Source organism: Moschus berezovskii, chromosome 9 (assembly GCF_049115385.1).
Source record: "Moschus berezovskii isolate FMDL1 chromosome 9, NW_MosBer_1.0, whole genome shotgun sequence".
NCBI lineage: Eukaryota > Metazoa > Chordata > Mammalia > Artiodactyla > Moschidae > Moschus > Moschus berezovskii.
The window spans coordinates 3,648,907-3,671,340 of record NC_142468.1 but is presented as its reverse complement, the minus strand read 5'-3'; the positions used below and the strand labels follow the sequence as shown (position 1 = coordinate 3,671,340).

General features: G+C 44.0%; 1 protein-coding gene across 7 annotated transcripts in view; it reads right to left on the bottom strand.

Moving 5' to 3' along the window:
- The window catches only part of GALC (galactosylceramidase), a 59,414-nt gene extending 45,510 nt beyond the window's left edge, over positions 1 to 13,904 (bottom strand). For 2 of the 7 annotated variants that reach the window (XM_055435979.2, XM_088839408.1), the window contains exon 1: positions 13,413 to 13,628. Coding sequence is in view for 1 of the 7 variants with exons in the window: in XM_055435982.2 (XP_055291957.1) it covers positions 13,680 to 13,874 (195 nt within the window). In the remaining 6 variants the exon portion in view is untranslated. Of the gene's footprint in view, positions 1 to 12,964; positions 12,978 to 13,032; positions 13,116 to 13,412; positions 13,629 to 13,679 lie in introns of those variants that run through there. The other 5 variants (XM_055435980.2, XM_088839407.1, XM_055435982.2 and 2 more) reach the window with 5 other exon arrangements.
- Between the last annotated feature and the right edge of the window lie 8,530 nt (positions 13,905 to 22,434).

Below are 22,434 nucleotides of genomic sequence, written 5' to 3'. Positions count from 1 at the left end.
CATATGTACACCAGTGGCTGATTCATGCTGTATGGAAAACCAAGCAATTATCCTCCAATTAAAAATAAATGAAATAAATAAATAATAAAAATTTTTAAAAGACTGGCATCAAAATGCATGGATAAAGAAAGGTGGAAGAATAGAGATGAAAGAATTTCCCTCCCCCCAAGAGCTTTCGGAATAAAGTTCAGATTGTTCAGTTTTATACCCAAATTCCTTAATTATTTGGATTCTAACTCACATCATCTATGTAGGTATAACAAACTAATATATCTTTCTTCTGTCTCCATTACTGCCTTGCAAACAGATTCATCAGTACCATCATGCTAGAGTCCATAAATACATATTAATATACGATATTTGTCTCTTTATTTACTTCACTCTGTATAATAGGCTCTAGCTTCACCCACCTCGTTAGAACTGACTCAAATGTGCTCCTTTTTAAGGCTGAGTAACGCTCCATCATATTTATGTACCACAGTTTCTTCATCCATTCATCTATCAAATGCACGCTACACCCTCATCTGGCCAAATCCAGGCCAAGCTTTTCGGTCAAAGTCCACGTCTTCAGGGAAGAACTCCCTCTGCTCCTCCTCAGCACTGTGACGTAGGTGCCTCCCTCAGCAACAGGTCAACAGTGCCACCATCAATCCCTCTGTCCCACATCCTCATCACTGTTTCACCTCTAAGATCCTTGGGGACGACTGGGTCTCATTCAAGTTCATATCCCCATTTATTCTCTATTCAATAAGCATTTATTTAATATCTCTTAGGTTATCATTTGCTTCACCAGTACAGGCAACATAATGTAGTCTGAGTCCAAGGAGCTGGAATCCTGAATACGCCATTTACAAGTAGTGTGACCAAGGGAAAATTATCATTTGCCAAGGGTCATCTTACTCATTCAGCTATCCCAAGACTAAATTCAGATACAGGAAGGACTTAGCACAGCAGCTGGCACACAGTAAGCTCTCAAGAGATAACAGGCATTGTCTACACAAATTGCTTTTAAAGATACAGTCAGTCACTTCCTCAAAGAGCCTGCAGACTAGTCGAGGCTCCAACATTAGGCGAATGAGTGCTGCATACGCACGCTAGCCTATGCCTGACCGGAGGGACACAATGCTGCCTGCTCTGTATCAGGCTAACAACACACGCTGCTGCTAGAACAGTGTGCTTTGCTGTTGGGAGGTTGTTTTGCTCTCTATGCTCTTCTGTCCTTAACAAAGAAAGGGCCAACTTTGAGCAATCATAACACATCATTAGGATATTGCCAGCTGATAGCCACACCCAGTGCAGAAGCATTCGTTTTATCAATGGCAATATTTAGCAGTATAGCCAAGTGTTGAAATGTACCATGAAGCAATAACAAATCACCAAATTATTGATACTAATCATGCTCCCTAAATAAGGCCTGTTATAACAGTCGAGGATGAAGCCTTAGCACAAAAATTGGAAAACAGTTATGTTCTCAATAAATGGCAGGCACTGAATGTATTTTTCACTTAAAATCCTTGGATAACTTCCTCCCCAATAACGTATGAAACAGAATGATATTAACCAAAATTAGTCGTGGCAGATGCCATCCTTTGATCTTTGACATCTATCCTCACAATGTTCCAACCAGGCAGGTATCACCGTGTGCCCAGAAAAAACCCTGAGCTACAGAGAGGTTGTATAAGCCGCCCCAGGCTGCACACTGAGCGACAGTAGGCCCAGAGCAGAGCCCCGGCAATCTGGTCTCAGGTCCGTGTGCACCATTCCGCTCTCCCTACCAAATACGCAGGTAAATGAGGACACTCCAAACACTTAGTGCGACAAACTGTGCTACATCCAGGGGCTCCAGACAGCCGGGATGTGCAAATACAGTACTGCAATCGTTTTCATTCAATCAGTACCTACTGAGCTTCTGAGGTGAGTAATACACTACACACAGGGACACTATCAGAAAAGAGTTTCCTGTTCTGAGTTATGAAACAAACCTCAGTTTAAACAGTTAAGAAACATAAAATAACAAAAGATTTCCACTTTGAGCAAGTTAAACAATGGATTTAACATCAAAGAAAAGGTGTTAGGACATGATGAATCCTCATTTTATGAAATACTGGCTCTTCTAGGTTTAAACCACCAAAATAAAAAGGAGAATCATAGTAGTAAGGATAAATACATTAGTCTACTGTTTATCTTGAAATATGTACCAGCACCTATGAGTAAGGCTGCAACCTTTGGAAATAAAAGTGTAAAAATCATCTGGCTTAGGGAAAAGATTTTTTGCCCAGAGTAGGTCAGATCTGAGATCAGACTAAAGACTTAGTCATCCACTGTCTTTTTCTTTCTGGAGTGCAAGGGCCTAACTGAAGTTCTAATTGCCCAGGAATCCACTTTTCAAAAATAATTATATTTTATGGTACGAAATGGCTGTCTGAGGAGGCCTTACAAATAGCTGTAAAAAGAAGAGAGGCGAAAAGCAAAGGAGAAAAGGAAAGATATAAGCATCTGAATGCAGAGTTCCAAAGAATAGCAAGGAGAGATAAGAAAGCCTTCCTCAGTGATCAATGCAAAGAAATAGAGGAAAACAACAGAATAGGAAAAACAAGAGACCTCTTCAAGAAAATTAGAGATTCCAAGGGAACTTTTCATGCAAAGATGGGCTCGATAAAGGACAGAAATGGTATGGACCTAACAGAAGCAGAAGATATTAAGAAGAGGTGGCAGGAATACACAGAAGAACTGTACAAAAAAGATCTTCACGACCAAGATAGTCACGATAATGTGATCACTGACCTAGAGCCAGACATCTTGGAATGTGAAGTCAAGTGGGCCTTAGAAAGCATCACTACGAACAAAGCTAGTGGTGGTGATGGAATTCCAGTTGAGCTATTTCAAGTCTTGAAAGATGATGCTGTGAAAGTGCTGCACTCAATATGCCAGCAGATTTGGAAAACTCAGCAGTGGCCACAGGACTGGAAAAGGTCAGTCTTCATTCCAATCCCAAAGAAAGGCAATGCCAAAGAATGCTCAAACTACCGCACAATTGCACTCATCTCACACGCTAGTAAAGTCATGCTCAAAATTCTCCAAGCCAGGCTTCAGCAGTATGTAAACCGTGAACTCCCAGATGTTCAAGCAGGTTTTAGAAAAGGCAGAGGCACCAGAGATCAAATTGCCAACATCCGCTGGATCATGGAGAAAGCAAAAGAGTTTCAGAAAAACATCTATTTCTGCTTCATTGACTATGCCAAAGCCTTTGACTGTGTGGATCACAATAAACTGTGGAACATTCTGAAAGAGATGGGAATCCCAGACCACCTGACCTGCCTCTTGAGAAACCTATATGCAGGTCAGGAAGCAACAGTTAGAACCGGTCATGGAACAACAGACTGGTTCCAAATAGGAAAAGGAGTGCGTCAAGGTTGTATATTGTCACCTTGCTTATTTAACTTATATGCAGAGTACATCATGAGGAACGCTGGGCTGGAAGAAGCACAAGCTGGAATCAAGATTGCTGGGAGAAATATCAATAACCTCAGATATGCAGATGACACCACCCTTATGGCAGAAAGTGAAGAGGAACTCAAAAGCCTCTTGATGAAAGTGAAAGAGGAGAGTGAAAAGGTTGGCTTGAAGCTCAACATTCAGAAAACAAAGATCATGGCATCTGGTCCCATCACTTCATGGGAAATAGATGGAAAAACAGTGGAAACAGTGTCAGACTTTGTTTTTTTGGGCTCCAAAATCACTGCAGATGCTGATTGCAGCCATGAAATTAAAAGACGCTTGCTCCTTGGAAGGAAAGTTATGACCAACCTTGATAGTATATTAAAAAGCAGAGACATTACTTTGCCAACCAAGGTCCGTCTAGTCAAGGCAATGGTTTTTCCCGTGGTCATGTATGGATGTGAGAGTTGGACTGTGAAGAAAGCTGATCGCCGAAGAATCGATGCTTTTGAACTGTGGTGTTGGAGAAGACTCTTGAGAGTCCCTTATACTGCAAGGAGATCCAACCAGTCCATTCTAAAGGAGATCAATCCTGGATGTTCATTGGAGGGACTGATGCTAAAGCTGAAACTCCAATACTTTGGCCACCTCATGAGACGAGTTGACTCACTGGAAAAGACTCTGATGCTGGGAAAGGTTGGGGGCGGGAGGAGAAGGGGACGACGGAGAATGAGATGGCTGGATGGCATCACCGACTCTGTGGACATGAGTTTGAGTGTACTCCGGGAGTTGGTGATGGACAGGGAGGCCTGGCGTGCTGTGATTCATGGGGTCGCGGAGAGTCGGACACGACTGAGCGACTGAACTGAACTGAACTGAACTTAAAACTAGTCACCCAAATCTCATTGGTAACCTGAAACCTTAGAGTTTTGCTAAGTTAAATGATGGAAATTCATTACACACATAAATTTCCAAATAATATAAAACACTGAAACATTAATACTGAACATAAGGTTTATCTACTTTTGCTTTCTTTTTACAGAGAAACAAAAGTTATTTAGATCTATTAGTAAAAATGTACTGTCACTAGAAATTAAGGTTTCTAAGAGTTAAACACTCTAATATATGTAATTAAAATACTAGAAATAATATGAGAAACAATTCAAGAAAAGTAGGATGTATTTTGGCTAAGGTATGAGGTAGGGAGATATATTTGTTAAGGGAAATGAAAGTAATTTTGTCCTAGAGTAGACAAAATGAATGGCTATAGAAGCTGGGAGAGGGAATTTTACCTTGTGTAGTCAAGCTGGCTAAAAATGAAATTATAAGGATTTTAAAAATAAGCTTTAATAACTAGTATACTTATGAAAAACTAAGAATTATTCTTAACCTGCTAAAGAGACAAATTTTTATTAGACTATTAGTCTGTTCTTGATAAGCTTGGGAAATGTTCCTTACCTTTTAAGGAGCCTATCTAGGAAATAAAGATTCAGATATTATCAAAATAATATTCTATGTTTCATATTATCTTTATCAAATCTTTACTTAAAAAAAAAAAAGAAACCCTGAGTCTTCTCTATTAGAAGAGCTAAGGTTGGGGGTGGGGGTGGTTAAACTGGCTTTAAACTATGTAACTTTATATATTTGCCTGTGAAGTTCTTGTCATTTTGGTTAAATGGATAATTAAGTATCCAATCAACAGTGACCAATGACCCTACTTAATCAACACCTTTTGTATTTTTGACAAACTTCCCCAAATAAATTCTAAATGAAGTCTTTTTGACCTCATATTAACTTCTTGAGATTTCTCCAGATGGGCCCTGGACATCTCAAAGATGTGTTCTTTCCCCTTATGAAAAGACATGAAACTAATTAGGTTTATTTGGCATGTTAAACTGCATAGTAAGCATTGTCAAGTAAGATGTAATGCTAAACTTTCTTGATATTTGTGTTGATACATGTTATTAACATACGTGTTCCAGAAATTATATGTAATTTCTAGACATCTGCTATGTCCTGGTATAATGCTATCACTTGTAATTCTAGTTATTATCTTAAAATGCTATAGATTATAGGAATAATCAAATTTCCTTATCAACCGAATTACAATGAACTTTATGAGATTTTTAATATGCCTGTGTTTAAGCCTTTTTGTCATTTACTGATAGTTACTGTTTTACTAATGTTTTGGCAAAAATATTCTTCCAAAAGTGCTTCATCTTCAAGACTTGTGGAGAGAACTCTTCACCTAAAGTACAGGATTCTGATAACTTTCATATCATGTTGATGAACTGGGTAAGAATTTACAGAACTCTAAGGTAAAGTAAGAATCATAAAACTGCTAACAAAAGATCAAGATCAATAAGAATTAATTATAGGGAACTGAATGAACTGATGAGGATAATTATAATTTTTATGACTTTTTATCCAAAACATTGTTGCTTCTTGAATGTTTTACTTCTTCCAGATTTGTGGAAAACCTTTTTCCTAATCTGCCTATGACTTGTAGCAATTTGTTAAGTGAATCCTTGTGAACAAAGATAAAACAAATTTCTCCCTATCTGATCTCTCCAATATTCAAAAACTCTTAGCGAGTATTCTTATTTTCACAGCAATATAGTTATTTGCATAAATTTACTAAGAATCTGTCCTACTCCTAACAGGACACAATTAGAAACACTGGTTAAATTACCAAGGTTTTAACTAACATGTCATATTTGAGAGAGACCTACATAGACTCAGATATGACCAGACAGATTTAAAAAATTTAGATTCACCTACGGAGCCAATTCTTCAGCACTCAGCTTTCTTTATGGTCCAGCTCTCACATCTATACGTGACTACTGGAAAAACCATAGCTTTGACTAGACAGACCATTGTCAGCAAAGTAGTGTCTCTGCTTCCTAATATGCTATCTAGGTTGATCATAGCTTTTCTTCCAAAAAGCAAGTGTCTTTTAATTTCATGACTGCAGTCACCATCTGCAGGGATTTTGGAGCCCCAAAAAATAAAGTCTGTCACTGTTTCCACTATTTCCCCATCTATTTACCATGAAGTGATAGGACCAGATGCCATGATCTTAATTTTCTGAATGCTGAATTGTAAGCCAGCTTCTTCTCTCTCCTCTTTCATAAAGACGTTCTTTAGTTCCTCTTCATTTTCTGTCACAAGGTTGGTATCATCTGTGTATCTAAGGTTATCAATATTTCTCCCAGCAATCTTGATTCCAGCTTGCACTTCATCCAGCCTGGCATTTCACATGATGTACTCTGCATATAAGTTAAATAAGTAGGGTGACAATATACAGCCTTGATGCACTCCTTTCCCAATTTTGAACCAGTCTGTTGTTCCACGTCCAGTTCTAACTGTTGCTTCTTGACCTGCATACAGATGTCTCAAAAGACAGGTAAGGTGGTCTGGTATTCCATCTCTTGAAGAATTTTTCACAGTTTGTTGTGATCTACACAGTCAAAGGCTTTGGCATAATCAATAAAGCAGAAGTAGACATTTTTTCTGGAACTCTCTTGCTTTTTCGATGATCCAATAGATGTTAGCAATTTGATCTCTAGTTCCTCTGCCTTTCCTAAAACCAGCTTGAACATATGGAAGTTCAGAGTTCACATACTGCTGAAGCCTGGCTTGGAGAATTTTGAGCATTACTCTGCTAGCGTGTGAGATGAGTGCAATTGTGCGGTAGTTTGAACATTCTTTGGCACTGCCTTTCTTTGAGCATATGAAGAAATATGCCCAAAGCTTTCTATAAAGAAAGCTGAGTGCCGAAGAACTGATGCTTTTGAACCGTGGTGTTGGAGAAGACTCTTGAGAGTCCCTTGGACTGCAAGGAGATCCAACCAGTCCAAGTCAGTCCTGAATATTCATCGGAAGGACTGATGTTGAAGCTGAAACTCCAATACTTTGGCCACCTGATGCAAAGAACTGACTCATTAGAAAAGACCTTGATGCTGGGAAAGACTGAGGGCAGAAGGAGAAGGGGATGACAGAGGATGAGATGGTTGGATGGCATCACCAACTCAATGGACATGAATTTGAGCAAGCTCCAGGAGCTGGTGATGCACAGGGAAGCCTGGCGTGCTGCAGTCCATGGGGTCACAGACAGACACGACTGAGTGACTAAACTGAACTGATGGAGCCAATGTCAGTGAACTCTATACCATCACTTTGGCTGCAGTCTTCAGGCAAGAATACTGGAGTGGGTAGCCGCTCCCTTATCCAGGCGATCTTCCCAACCCAGGGATCGAACCCAGGTCTGCCACATTACAAGTGGGTGCATTGCAACCCATTGCAGTGGGTCACAGTCACGCTAATCCACTTCAGTATTCATGGAAGCAGAGCTGGGTGGGTTACAGTCCATGGGGTCAAAAAGACTTGGACATGACTGAGAGACTAAGCACAGCACATGGAGCCAAAAAATCAGCCTGGTAACTTGCTTACAGGGTTCCCAGAAGCCTTAAGTAAGAAAGAAGTGTCTTGGCAGATGCAAGAATCTCAGAATATTGGTGGATCTCGAGAAGAAAGGAATTCAACCAAATCTATCAGGGTTGCAGAGAAAGTCTGATGATAAGTTCACAGCTTGGCTTCCTAGCCTTGAGAGAGATTTTTAATAGCCCAATCTGTGATTTCTTGTGCAAATGTCCAACAGAGCACACGTAAAAGAACCTATATAGTCAGTTATTATTTTGGCTGCACTTAAATAATCAGGGCAAGTTTAACAAGACTATACTCATTTTGCAAGCAAATTAGCCTTATTTTGGTTATCTCTAATAAAAGGTGGAAGTAAGGGGTGACGATAGAGAGAAAATTATATTTCAGTGAAGAACTAGAGTACACTTTGCAGATAATCGGACTGTAGCCAGCCTGGCTCCTCTGTCCATGGGATATTCCAGGCAAGAATACTGGAGTGGATTGCCATTTCCTTCTCCAGGGGATCTTCCCAACCCAGGGATCAAACTGGGGTCTCCTGTACTGCAGGTAGACTATTTACCATCTGAGCCACCAGGGAAGCCCATTATCAGATTCTAGTCCAGTACTATTGCCTAGAAAATCCCATGGATGGAGGAGCCTGGTAGGCTGCAGTCCGTGGGGTCGTTAAGGGTCGGACACGACTGAGCGACTTCACTTTCACTTTCACACATTGGAGAAGGAAATGGCAACCCACTCTGGTGTTCTTGCCTGGAGAGTCCCAGGGATGGGGGAGCCTGGTGGGCTTCCGTCTATGGGGTCACACAGAGTCGGACACAACTGAAGTGACTTAGCAGCAGCAGCAGCAGCAGCAGTCCTGTTAATTGTCTTTGACGTTTGTTTTCTACCTGCAAACTGAACACTGAATTCTTCTCATTTCCTCCAATATCTGAATACAGCCTTCCAAACTAATGTTTCTGACGTTTTCCCACCTTTCTGACTTTAAATTATTAAGAACTAAAATTTCCCTTTTCCTGAAGTCATGCAACCTAAAGTGTGATAACTTTATACAAACTCCAAAGAAATCACAACAGTTCATATCTGAACAATCTTCATCCTGTTGCTCTGTGGACCACTCAGAAAGATCCCCAGAGATAGTCAAACTCAATCCAGGAAGATCAATGACTGCCACCGTCTGTCCCCACTCCATCTGAAGATGTCCTATATCCAGAAATGGAAACTGTCTGCCCTCAGGATTCAGAATAGGTTTACAATATGCTCCATTAGCCATTGTTTTTCTTTTGTTTTCATAGAAATGTCTATTACATAAACTGAATCAAGTACTTACACCATATAGACCTAACCTTGTAAGCACACTTGCATCACTGTCTCCTGAAATGAGACACAACCCTTTAACGGAACTGACCATGGCTGGATAAGATATGGAGCAATCCACCAACCCAAGACAGACTCAAACCCACTCATATCAGATGGTCCCAAATGTTAATCACAGTATTACCTAATCTTTGAACAGATTCCTCAGGCCCCAAGATCACTGACCTGGTTTCAAGGTGTGACCTTTTAAGCTTCGGACAATGGCTACCATTTGGATTGCAAACTACTGACTGTAGTATAATTACAGGAGTGCTACTATCAGTTCAGTTCAGTTCAGTCACTCAGTCATGTCCGACTCTTTGTGACCCCATGAATCACAGCACACCAGGCCTCCCTGTCCATCACCAACTCCCGGAGTTCACTCAAACTCATGTCCATCGAGTCGGTGATGTCATCCAGCCATCTCAATCTCTGTCGTCCCCGTCTCCTCCCACCTGCAATCCCTCCCAGCATCAGACTCTTTTCCAGTGAGTCAACTTGACGCATGAGGTGGCCAAAGTATTGGAGTTTCAGCTTCAGCATCAGTCCTTCCAATGAACACCCAGGATTGATCTCCTTTAGAATGGACTGGTTGGATCTCCTTGCAGTCCAAGGGACTCGCAAGAGTCTTCTCCAGCACCACAGTTCAAAAGCATCAATTCTTCAGTGATCAGCTTTCTTCACAGTCCAACTCTCACATCCATACATGACCACAGGAAAAACCACAGCCTTGACTAGATGGACCTTTGTTGAAAAGTAATGTCTCTGCTTTTTAATATGCTATCTAGGTTGGTCATAACTTTCCTTCCAAGGAGTAAGCGTCTTTTAATTTCATGGCTGCAATCAGCATCTGCAGTGATTTTGGAGCCCCAATAAATAAAGTCTGACACTGTTTCCACTGTTTCCCCATCTATTTCCCATGAAGTGATGGGACCAGATGCCATGATTTTTGTTTTCTGAATGTTGAGCTTCAAGCCAACCTTTTCACTCTCCTCTTTCACTTTCATCAAGAGGTTTTTTAGTTCCTCTTCACTTTCTGCCGTAAGGGTGGTGTCATCTGCATATCTGAGGTTATTGATATTTCTCCCAGCAATCTTGATTCCAGCTTGTGCTTCTTCCAGCCCAGCGTTCCTCATGATGTACTCTGCATATAAGTTAAATAAGCAGGGTGACAATATACAACCTTGACGTACTCCTTTTCCTATTTGGAACCAGTCTGTTGTTCCATGTCCAGTTCTAACTGTTGCTTCCTGACCTGCATATAGGTTTCTCAAGAGGCAGGTCAGGTAGTCTGGTATTCCCATCTCTTTCAGAATGTTCCACAGTTTATTGTGATCCACACAGTCAAAGGCTTTGGCATAGTCAATGAAGCAGAAATAGATGCTCTCCTGGAACTCTCTTGCTTTCTCCATGATCCAGCAGATGTTGGCAATTTGATCTCTGGTGCCTCTGCCTTTTCTAAAACCTGCTTTAACATCTGGAAGTTCATGGTTCACATATTGCTGAAGCCTGGCTTGGAGAATTTTGAGCATGACTTTACTCGCGTGTGAGATGAGTGGAATTATGCGGTAGTTTGAGCATTCTTTGGCATTGCCTTTCTTTGGGATTGGAATGAAGACTGACCTTTTCCAGTCCTGTGGCCACTGCTGAGTTTTCCAAATTTGCTGGCATATTGAGTGCAGCACTTTCACAGCATCATTTCTCAGGATTTGAAATAGCTCAATTGGAATTCCATCACCTCCACTAGCTTTGTTCGTAGTGATGCTAAGGCCCACTTGACTTCACATTCCAAGATGTCTGGCTCCAGGTGAGTGATCACACCATCATGATTATCTTCGTCGTGAAGATCTTTTTCGTACAGTTCTTCTGTGTATTCTTGACACCTCTTCTTAATATCTTCTGCTTCTGTTAGGTCCATACCATTTCTGTCCTTTATTGAGCCCATCTTTGCATGAAATGTTCCCTTGATATCTCTAATTTTCTTGAAAAGATCTCGTTTTTCCTATTCTGTTGTTTTCCTCTATTTCTCTGCATTGATCGCTGAAGAAGGCTTTCTTATCTCTCCTTGCTATTCTTTGGAACTCTGCATTCAGATGCTTATATCTTTCCTTTTCTCCTTTGCTTTTCGCTTCTTTTCTTTTCACAGCTAGTTGTAAGGCCTCCTCAGACAGTGCTACTATAATCCTTTCTAAATTACAACAGGCCCTATCCCTTACTTTCAGTAAATCAGCTATTCAGGCAGTTTAAGGTCCTCACCACTTACTCTGATACCTGGGCATTAAGGGTGGCTTGTAGTGCAATCCCCAACGGTCATGTTTTTTCTTTTTTGTAATGCATGTGCAGGACTCAAGCTCTGATTGCAAAGCATCCACTTCAAAGAGGTATCCACTTTCGAGATGGCTGTCTCAAATAAACACACTGCAGCCAAAGAACCCAGAGCCAAGCTGAGGTTGGGGAGAGGGGGCAGTTCTTTGCGAGATCTTGGTCAGTTTCGCTAACTAACCATCATTAGGGCCACTTTTTCTTTCCCTGAACTTTAAGTTCCCACACTTAAGGTTTCAGTTCACCAAGGAAAAATACGCCACAAAGCCCAAGGGCTCCACCCTTGACCCTAATGAAAGCAGAAGCACAGGCCCACACCCTCTATCTCTCTACCTACAATCACCAGGTGTGACCCAGGTATGCCATGTGCTTTCCAGGACCTATGAGTAATAAACTTTTTTTTTGTTCAAAGTTTTCGGATGGTTATCAGCGAGGGCATCTTGCAACAACATTGGTTATCAATAGGATGAGACCAGCCCAAAACAGCCACCCAGCAAGCAAGTGTTCAAGCTAGTTTTGAATTGCATCCAAGGACACACATTCCATCTGACTCAATTCAACAAACAACCCATTCAAGAGTTCAGCCTTGCGATTTTCAAATAAAATCAGCTCTAGCTCTGTCCTGGGGAACAAAAAAGAAAATCCCTCTCTTCCAAAGATCTGCCACTACAAACGCCATGAACTCAAAGGCTATAAACACAAGGGGATAAAACAAAGGCAAGACAAAGGTTACATAGGACTAAGCAAATTGTTAGGAGCCAAGAACAATCATGCCACTGTAGCAAGCTCCCAGGCTTGGAAGCTACTGTTAGCATAACTAGGGAACTAAGGAAATTACCAGTTGTGCCCACGCAGACTTTGCATTAAGCTGGTATGGCCCTCATGTCTCCCTTATCTTAGAATGCCTAGATAAGAGGAACTTATCCCAACTGACACAGCCTAGAAAAGACTAAGGAGACAAGCCAATGAAGTGTAATTAGTATGCGGTGTGGGATCTCGAAACTGAAAAACAGCATTGGGTAACTAAGGAAATATGAAAGGAAGTAAGGACTTTCATTAATGTAATCAAAATTGGTTGGGACAAATGTCCCATACTAACGTGGAGATAATAGGAGAAAACTTGGTTACAGGGTATATGACAACTCTGTATGGTCTTGGCAATTTTTCTGTAAATCTATTTCTAAAGTTAAAAATTCATTTAGAAAAAGAAAACAAGCTTGCTCCAGAGGTCCTTGAATCAATAAAAAAAGTTCTCTCGATACCTACGACGAGAATCAATTGGTGTCTTTGTTAATATTTGTTAAAATGCAGGTTCTCAGGGCCCACGGCAGAACTCTAAAGTCAGAATGGGAACTGGAGAGAAGGCCAGAGTCTGCGTTTAAACAAACAGACCAGGTGATTTCTTGCGCACCTTAGCGTTTCCCTCTGTTCGCGCACATAAACAGCCACCAACGAGGCCGCTTCCAGCGGGCAACTCACCCCCTTAGGCCTTTGCCATCCGAGGGCAAAACAGTCCTGCAACAGCTAAACAATCCGAGAGTATCAGCTGATACTGGTGTGGCCTGATATTAGAAACAAGACTTTAAAAGCCCAGTTGCTGGCTTCCCACCTTCCTAGAGGACCTGAGGCGCCTGTCGTCCCTCTAAACAAAAACCTCCCGGACGCCCGCCCCCTTGGAAAGCGCCCAGCCGCAAGCTGCGGTCCTGGTCCGGGACTCTGCGACCCCAGGCCCCCAAGCACAGGCGCAGTCAAAGCGTCCCCCCGGGGCGTCCTCGCCGGCGGACGGGCGCTCCTGGGCCCCTGGCCGTCCCCGCGGCGACCCTGCCGGGGTGCCCTCCCCACGGGGAAGAGACGCTGACCCGCAGGCCCCCTGCGCACGCTGAGGGAGGACGGGAGCCCCGCGCTGTCCGTGTCTGGACCTGTCGCTGCCTCGGTGGACCTCCGGACCCTCACCGTCTAACCTAACTGTCCCCGCGGGGTCATCTGAAGCCAGCGAACGGCCCCGGCGTCGAGGCGACCGCGGGCCGGCGCCCCTCAGGCGGCGACGCGCGCGCAGAAGCGCCGGGGCCGCGCCGCGGGGGCTTGTGGGACGGGGCGGCGGCGCCCCCGCCCGCTCCGCTGCTCACCCCGCCGCCGCTGACCGCGCCAACGCCGTCGAACTCCCGGCCCAGCCCGTCGGAGTCGTCGAGCTCGTACGCGCCGCCGGCTGCCAGCAGCGCGCACAGCAGCAGGGGCACCGCGGCTGGGCCCGCCGAGCCCGCGGCGGCCGTCATGGCTTTCGCCCGGCGTTGCCGGGAGGCCTGAGTTAGGCACTCAGCCATTGTGTGACAGGTCACGTGACTCGGGCGCCCAGGGAGGCGGGTCCGGGCGCCGCCATGATGGAGAAGGGCAGGAGGCCGCGGGTGCTGCCGCCGCCATGTTGAGTGTGGGCTGCGGGTCGCTGACGCAGCCGCCTTCGTGTTGTGGGGGTGGGCAGCGAGCATTTTCTAGCGGTCCCTACGTCAGGGGTTGACTGCAGGTTTCCGCGTTTGTCACTTCGGTGCCCCGCCTCTGGCATCACATACTGGAGCATTTTATCGAAGAAAAAAATGGCTACCCAAGGGCAAGGGAGCCGTGCAGTGAATGGCCTACCATGGACCTCCCCAAGCATCAACAGTCAGAAAACTGAGATCATGGCATCCAGTCCCATCACTTCATGGCAAATAGATGGGGAAACAGTGGAAACAGTGACAGACTTTTTTGGGGGGGGAGGATGGTGCTCCAAGATCAATGCAGATGGTGACTTCAGCCATGAAATTAAAAGACATTTGCTCCTTGGAAGAAATTTATGACCAACCTAGACACCATATTGAAAAGCAGAGACGTTACTTTGTCAACAAAGGTCCCTATAGTCAAGGCTCTGGTTTTTCCAGTGGTCATGTATAGATGTGAGAGTTGGACTATAAAGAAAGCTGAACGCCAAAGAATTGATGATTTTGAACTGTCGTGTTGGAAAAGACTCTTGAGAGTCCCTTGGACTGCAAGGAGATCCAACCAGTGAATCCTAAAGGAAATTAGTCCTGAATATTCATTGGAAAGACTGATGCTGAAGCTCCAATACTTTGACCACCTGATTTGAAAAACTGACTGATTGGAAAAGACCCTGATGCTGGGAAAGACTGAAGGCAGGAGGAGAAGGGGACGACAGAGGGGTGAGTGGTTCGATGATATCACCTACTCAGTGAACATTGAGTAAACTCCGGGAGTTGGTGATGGACAGGGAGACGTGGTGTGCTGCAGTCCATGGGGTCACAAAGAGTTGGCTACAACTGAGCAACTGAACTGAACTGAAGCATCTCAGGGCCCTTGTACCATGTTTCAGTAGGTGGCTGAACTAGAAAGAGGACCCGGCTCGCAGCCTCTTATTCCCCATTCACCTGTCACCTCCAGTGGATCACTTAGCTTCTTGAGCCTGAGTTTCACCATTAGGTAAGAGGAAACAAGAAGACCAGCCACAGGGGGGACATTTGATTAAATGGCATACAAACAAAGAAACAGAAAACGCAGTAAATCTGAGCTGAAAGTTTCACCCACTTAGCAAGTGTTAGCTAACGAGGTAATTCATCCTGATACCTACTGTGTAAGCTGCGTAGGGTACTTTCCACTGCCGGTTGAAATGGTTCCCAGCAGATACCGCTAAATTGGTAGGAAAGTTGTGAATTGTGCTGGGATCCCTGTCACATCTGGCACTGAGCTGAGATTTCTGATTTCCTTGGCACTGAAGCAAATTGGAGAGACTACTGAGAGACTGCAGAGAAAATATCTCTGAGCCCAATATCTCCCTAGACAAAGCCATGGAGTTGGTTATCAGTGCCTGCGCAAACCTGGGATACCGCAAAATGGCAGGGAGATGACCCAAAGGCTATTTAGGCCGAGGGAGCCTTTGTCTACAGGGTTCTATTTGGAATCTGATTGTTTTGCCCCTTTACTGCAAACCTAAATTTAAGTGTCAAGACTACAGTTACATTAAGAGGAAAAGGTTATTTGAGCAGTACCATAAACACACTCATCAAGCCCTTAAGGATATCTGTATCGTAGTGGACAATATGCTTCAGTTCAGTTCAGTTGCTCAGTCATGTCCAACTCTTTGCAACCCCATGAATCACAGCATGCCAGGCCTCCCTGTGCATCACCAACTCCCGGAGTTCACCCAAACTCACATCCATCGAGTCAGTGATGCCATCCAGCCATCTCATTCCCTGTCGTCCCCTTCTCCTCCTGCCCCCAATCCCTCCTAGCATCAGAGTCTTTCCCAGTGAGTCAACTCTTCGCATGAGGTGGCCAAAGGATTGGAGTTTCAGCTTCAGCATCAGTCCTTCCAATGAATACCCAGGACTGATCTCCTTTAGGATGGACTGGTTGGATCTCCTTGAGTCTCTCAAGAGTCTTCTCCAACACCACAGTTAAAAAGCATCAATTCTTTGGCACTCAGCTTTCTTCACAGTCCAACTCTCACATCCATACATGAAAAACCATAGCCTTGACTAGACGGACCTTCGTTGGCAAAGTAATGTCTCTGCTTTTTAATATGCTCTCTGGGTTGGTCATAACTTTCCTTCCAGCAGTATGCTTACTCTTAGCATTTCCCGAAGTTACTGTCGATCTACTATTACCAAACACTCCCAGCTGGTGTCTAACGCCCTCACCCAATTATTAATAGTGTCCCTTTCACCCTCAAAAATGTTCTGGCTTGGGTGATCAGTTCCTTAGTCTCCTGTGTATTGTCACTTGTTTTCTTTCATGTGTTCTGTTTTCCACACAGCACTTACCTGACCCATTTTCCTTACAATCACCATTCTATGTGATTATGCTGTATTCAAGTGTGTAGCTATTCAAGTGCCATGGATTTCTCTTCCCAGAACGCTAATCCATCTGTTCTAATAAAATTTTAAACACGGGTTGGAGCACCAGTGGATGCCAGACATGGTTGATAAGTAAATGTTTAGCTTCCTACCAACCCTGAGACTTTGTATCTGTGGTATGCACTGCGACCCCCATGGACTGTGGCTCTGTCCATGCGAGTTTCCAGGCAAGAATACTGAAGCAGGGTGCAGTCTCCCTCTCCAGGGCATCTTCCTGACCCAGGGATTGAACCCAAGCCTCCATGCATCTGCAGCACTGGCAGGCAGGTTCTCTGCCAGCGGAGCCGCGGGGAAAGCCCTAAAACATATGCACAATAACGCGACCTGAAGGGGAGTACCAAGGTGAAAACAGAGGGGAAATACCATACAAGCAAAACTGGGAACTTGGAAACCAGAAGCCAGCGTGTCATGCTGGAGTGCACCGGTGTGCCTGGTATTTGGGAGGCACCCTGTAAATATTTGTGCAGTGCATGACAGCTGGGAAAGAGGACACAGAACGTTTAACAGAAAACGTGTACAACTAGTTCCTGTTCGTAACCAAAGTAATTCCTTGTCAGGGAAAACATCTCTCGTTTCAAATTTCTCATTTATGCTCCGGAAACCATTAGACAAAGTTTCTGATAAAAAAGCAGTAAGTGCAAGCTAAGAAAGAGATACTTGGACTGCTGGGCGCAGCACTGCTGCTTGTTGAAGATGTGAAACGGAGGGAAACAGCAGTTACCAGACAAGTGATGGTGTGTTCGGCTTCCCTTGCTTCTCTTTCATTGGGATCCCTGAAATATACCAGACAGCAAGAAAAGAGGGTCTCTCAGTTCCCGAAAGTCAGATGAGTTTTAAAAATAAGGAGTTTTTCTCTTAAATAAACAGTGTTTCTGAGTGTCAAACTGCACTTCAGCCCCAGCAAATTTGTTAGTTTTCTAAAGTGAAAAATGTGGTCAAAATCAGATGATCTCTTGAGGAAAGTGAACGAAGTCTTGTCTAAAAGATGGAACGTTGCTGATAAAGTCTGCTGTCTCATGTTCAGAAATGGTTTACTTTTAGGAGTCTGAACTAGGCTGCCAGAAACTCTCGGCTGCAGGCCAAGTCTTCTTCTTCTTTGTGCTGAAGTGCAGCAGTGTGCCGCCCATGGTGGGTGTTCAGTATATATACTGAGCTCAACAGAAAGTAAACTTAAGTAGAACTTAAAAATCACTGGTGTGATGGTACCTCAAATCACTGGGAAAGATGGGCTTTTTAAAACGTGATATTGAGGGAAAAGATCCAACTTTTGATCTATGCCTCATACCACACATCTAAGTATAACTGCCAAATGGATAAAGCTCTAAATGTGTTAAAAAAAAAAAAAAAGGAAACCTAAAAGTTCTATTAGAAAATACGGGCAAATTCCTGTATAACTTGGGGTGTATAAGACTCAATATCTTGACACAACAAAATAAAATTTGATTTTTAGGAAAGTCACTAAATAATCATATAAGGGGATAAGAAAAGAAAAATTCCTTCTAGATAAGTCAGAAGCATTTCTTAAAGTTAAAGTCCTCCAGGGTCAAAAGTATGAAGTATTATCTTTTCATGAACTATCCTGTAACAGCTGCCAGTTATCTGATCCTTACAACTTTTCTGTAAGTTGTTTGATTTCGGTTGTTAATTACATCACTCCCTGTTCCATGACTTCTCTCAGTTAACTCGGGGCTTTATACAAAGACAGTAAAAATAGTTCAATGGACAGAAGCCACATAATGGAATAAATTATGTGTTGTTTACTAAACATTTTCTTAAGTATAACTACAGATAAAAACTGCTAGAATAAGAAGCAACGTGGTAGATCAGCCCTGGAGCCAGACTACGTAGCTTCAAATCTCTCCTTCCACCTGCTAGCTGTGTGATTTCGGCCAGGTTTCTTTACATTCTTCAGGCTTCAGTTTAACCATCCATAAATAGAGATGATGGTAGAACTGTTAATATGAAATTCAGCTGAATTAATATTTATATAGCACTTAGAAGAATGACCAGCATATACTACAAGCTATTGAAGGGCTTATTACATGAACAATAACATCAATGGACTATAGATTTAACTAGAACATAACTCTTGAGTTTGCTGCTCTCCACAGAACCAAGACTGTCCTGAGGGAAAGGATTCTTCCTGTCTTTGTACTGGTTTGAATTTTGTTGTCTAGGGTCATCCAAATCCATATCTCCTGTGTGTGGCTGACCCCGCATCGTGTGAGTCTTGGTGGGAGGCGGGTCCCACCTTCAGGGGTTAAGGCACCGCACCGTCCCTCTTCTCTCCCTCAGCACATGAGCTCTGGATCCCCAGTAACCAGGGCACCTCAATCAGTTCCCCAAACCTGGGACTTTGCTCTTGGAAGCACGATTCAATGTACAGGCCGCTGAGAAAGCAGCCCGGAACAGAGTCCAGAGGAGGCGGTGCTAGAGGCGCCCCAGAGGGACCGAAGTGCCCAGGGCAGTAGGGAGGAGCGCCATCCTAAGGGCTCAGGCAGGATGGTGTGAGCTGCCCTTCTGGTCCTTTGCCATGAGCCCATTTCACAAGGCTGATTCTGCAGCCTCAGCAGCAATTCTGTGCCACATCTCGATTTCTCTCTAAGTCTTTCATTTTTTTGCTCAGGGTTAGCCAAAGATGGTGCTGTTGCCCGCAGCAAAGAACCCTGACTGATACACCAGGTTATAATGAGACTGGGAATGATCACCACAAAAGAATTCTCAGCCTCTATATCTGCATCCCCCGCTGTAAACACTGCCTTCACCCCGTGTAGTTCTTTGTTGGTAATTTTTAATGCACGTGTGTGCGCTAAGTCACTTGAGTCATGTCCAACTCTTTGCCACCCTGTAGACTATAGCCCACTAGGCTACTCTGTCTATGGGAGTGTCCAGGCAAGAATACTGGAGTGGGTTGCCATGCCCTCCTCCAGGGGGTCTTCCTGACCCAGGGATCGGGCCTGTGTCTCTTACATCTCTTGCGTTAACAGGCTGGTTCTTTACAACTGGTGCCACATGGGAATCCCCGTTAACGCATGGATTAGCTCAGATGAAGAACTGCAGGAAGTTTTGCTGTTCTCCTCCGTTTCACCCCTGCTGCAGCTGTTCGTCTTTGGACTGTCAGTATTTTTTTCTGCACTCCTGCCAGGGTATGAATTCTAGAGTCCACCTAATTTCAAGTCTTCAGTTCAGTCGCTCAGTCGTGACCGACTCTTTGCGACCCCATGAATCACAGCACGCCAGGCCTCCCTGTCCATCACCAACTCCCGGAGTTCACTCAAACTCATGTCCATCGAGTCCGTGATGCCATCCAGCCATCTCATTCTCTGTCGTCCCCGTCTCCTCCCGCCCACAATCCTTCCCAGCATCAGAGTCTTTTCCAGTGAGTCAACTCGTCGCATGAGGTGGCCAAAGTATTGGAGGGCATGAGAAAAATAACAGTACCCATGGCTCAGAAGATTTTTTTAAACATCTAGTACAATTCTGTCCAATAAATAGAAGGCAAATATGTATACATAACTTGAAATTTTCTAGTAGCCACTTTAAAGTTGACCAAAAAAAGTATATGAGATTTATTTTGATTAATATTTATTTACCTCAGTATTCATGGGGTCACAAAAGAGTTGGACACAGCAACTAAATAAAAACAAAAATCCAAAGTATTGTTGATAAAAATGCAGTCAATATAAAAATATATCAGTCAAACACTTTGCAGGTCTTTTTATAAGAAGTTTTCAAAAATCTAGACTTGTATTTTATACAGATTGTTGTTATTTAGTTGCATCTGACTCTTTTGCAACCCCATGGACTGTAGCCTGCCAGGCTCCTCTGTCCCTGGGATTTCCGAGGCAAGAATACTGGAGCGGATTGCCATTTCCTTCTCCAGGGGATCTTGCCGACCCAGGGATCAGACCCACATCTCCTGCATTGCCGGCATTGGCAGGTGGATTCTTTACCCCTGCGCTGCCGGGGAAGTTGTTTTACAGATAGCACATCTCAGTTCAAATAACCCCATCTCAAGTACACAAGAGCCCATGGCTGTATCCCGCCAGGATCCTCTGTCCATGGGATTTCCCAGGCGAAACTACTGGAGTGGCTTGCCATTTCCTTCTCCAAGTGGTTCAGTTACAATAAGCATGTCAGTAATAATCTTTCCTGAATTCTAAGAGCCATTCTGGAAAATTATTGGCCCTGAAGAAGGGCTTGTGAGAGCCCCCAAATTACAGCCAGTTTGTCCAAAGTAGTGGAGACCCAAGTCTTGTGACTGGCATCTGAAGTGGAATCAATCTAATGCAGTTGAGCTCTTTCCTTGTGGAATCTGATGCTATACTCCAGGTAGTTAGTGTCAGAGTTACTAAGCTGTAGAACATCTAGCTGGAGAAGGCAATGGCAAGCCACTCCAGTACTCTTGCCTAGAAAATCCCATGGGCGGAGGAGCCTGGTGGGCTGCAGTCCGTGGGGTCAATAAGGGTCGGACACGACTGAGCGACTTCACTTTCACTTTTCACTTTCACACACTGGAGAAGGAAACGGTAGTGGCCAGTCCTCCCATGCACATGAGCGCTCGTACACACACACTCACACACGCACACACATACACACACACGCACACACACACATACACAGACACGGACACACACACATACACAGACACACACACACACATACACGCGCGCACATACACATACACACACATACACACGCACACATACACACGCGCATGCACACACACACACACACACACACAGCAAGCATAACCCCACCATGTGTTTGCAAGAATCACCTGTCAGTATTTGCTTTGCCTCCACTGCTCTGATCGTGCTCCCTAGATTTCAGATTTCTGGCTCCATAATCTGACCGTCAGTATTGTTTCTGGCTCTCTGCCTCAATTCACAGGCTTCTTCAACAGCCCTGACTTCGCACTTTCCTTAATTAATCTCAACTCCGACAGTTTTGGATAGAAGATCTCCCCCTCCTGCATCCCGGCCCCAAGGAAGCCTGAAATGCTCTCTGGGCTCCTTCCCCAACTCACTGCCCACTCAGTCCCTGGTGTCAGCAGATATTTGGATAGGAACATGCTTTCCCACCGCCATCTCAGACCTTGAATCCTGCCTAATACTATGGGCTGAACTTACCCCTCTAAGTTGATATGTTGAAGCCTTAACCTCCATGGTGACTGGATGTGGAGACAGACGCTCTGAGGGGATGATTAAGGTGAAATGAGATCATGAGTGGAGCCCTGATGCAGTTAGAGTAGGGTCCTATGAAAAGAGACGGTCTTCTTCCTCCCTCACGCTCTCTTCTCCCTCCCGCCCACCCCGTCTCTTCCTTCTACCCCACCACCCGCCTCCCAGGTGAGGATATGCAGGGAGAAGACAGCTGTCTGCAAGACAGGAAAAGACCTCCTCCCAGAAATCAAATGGTGGACACCTTGATCTTGGATTCCAGCCTTTAGAACTATGAGCAAAGTTCCACTGTCGAGGCCTCCCAGTCTGTGCTGTTTGGCTATGGCAGCCTGAGCAGATAAATACACCTCCTATCTCTCTGTACTGCTTGCATGTCCAAACCATCAGATTAAAATTTCTTTTTTCTTCCCCAGACAAGAGTTTTTTAATCAGCAATGAGTTACCATGATTATTAGAAATATTTGCTTAAAAATGAGTTAAGAACATGCCATAAGCCCAGAGAGTTAACAGAATAGTTGTAAAAAGGGAAATATTCTTGAAGATTGACACTTGCCTGAATTAATCCTGGGTTTACAATTTAATTTGACTTCAGACTCCTGGCACCTAGAATCCACATCATGACATTCACATCAACTCAACGCTATATACACTGAATGTGTTATCTGCTCCTGTGTCGCAAATTATCTAATGTTCTGCAGCTGAAAGCAACAATAAATATTTAGTAGCAGTAGTTTAGTCCGTAAGTCGTGTCTGACTCTTTGTGACCCCACAGACTGTAGTCCACCAGGCTCCTCTGT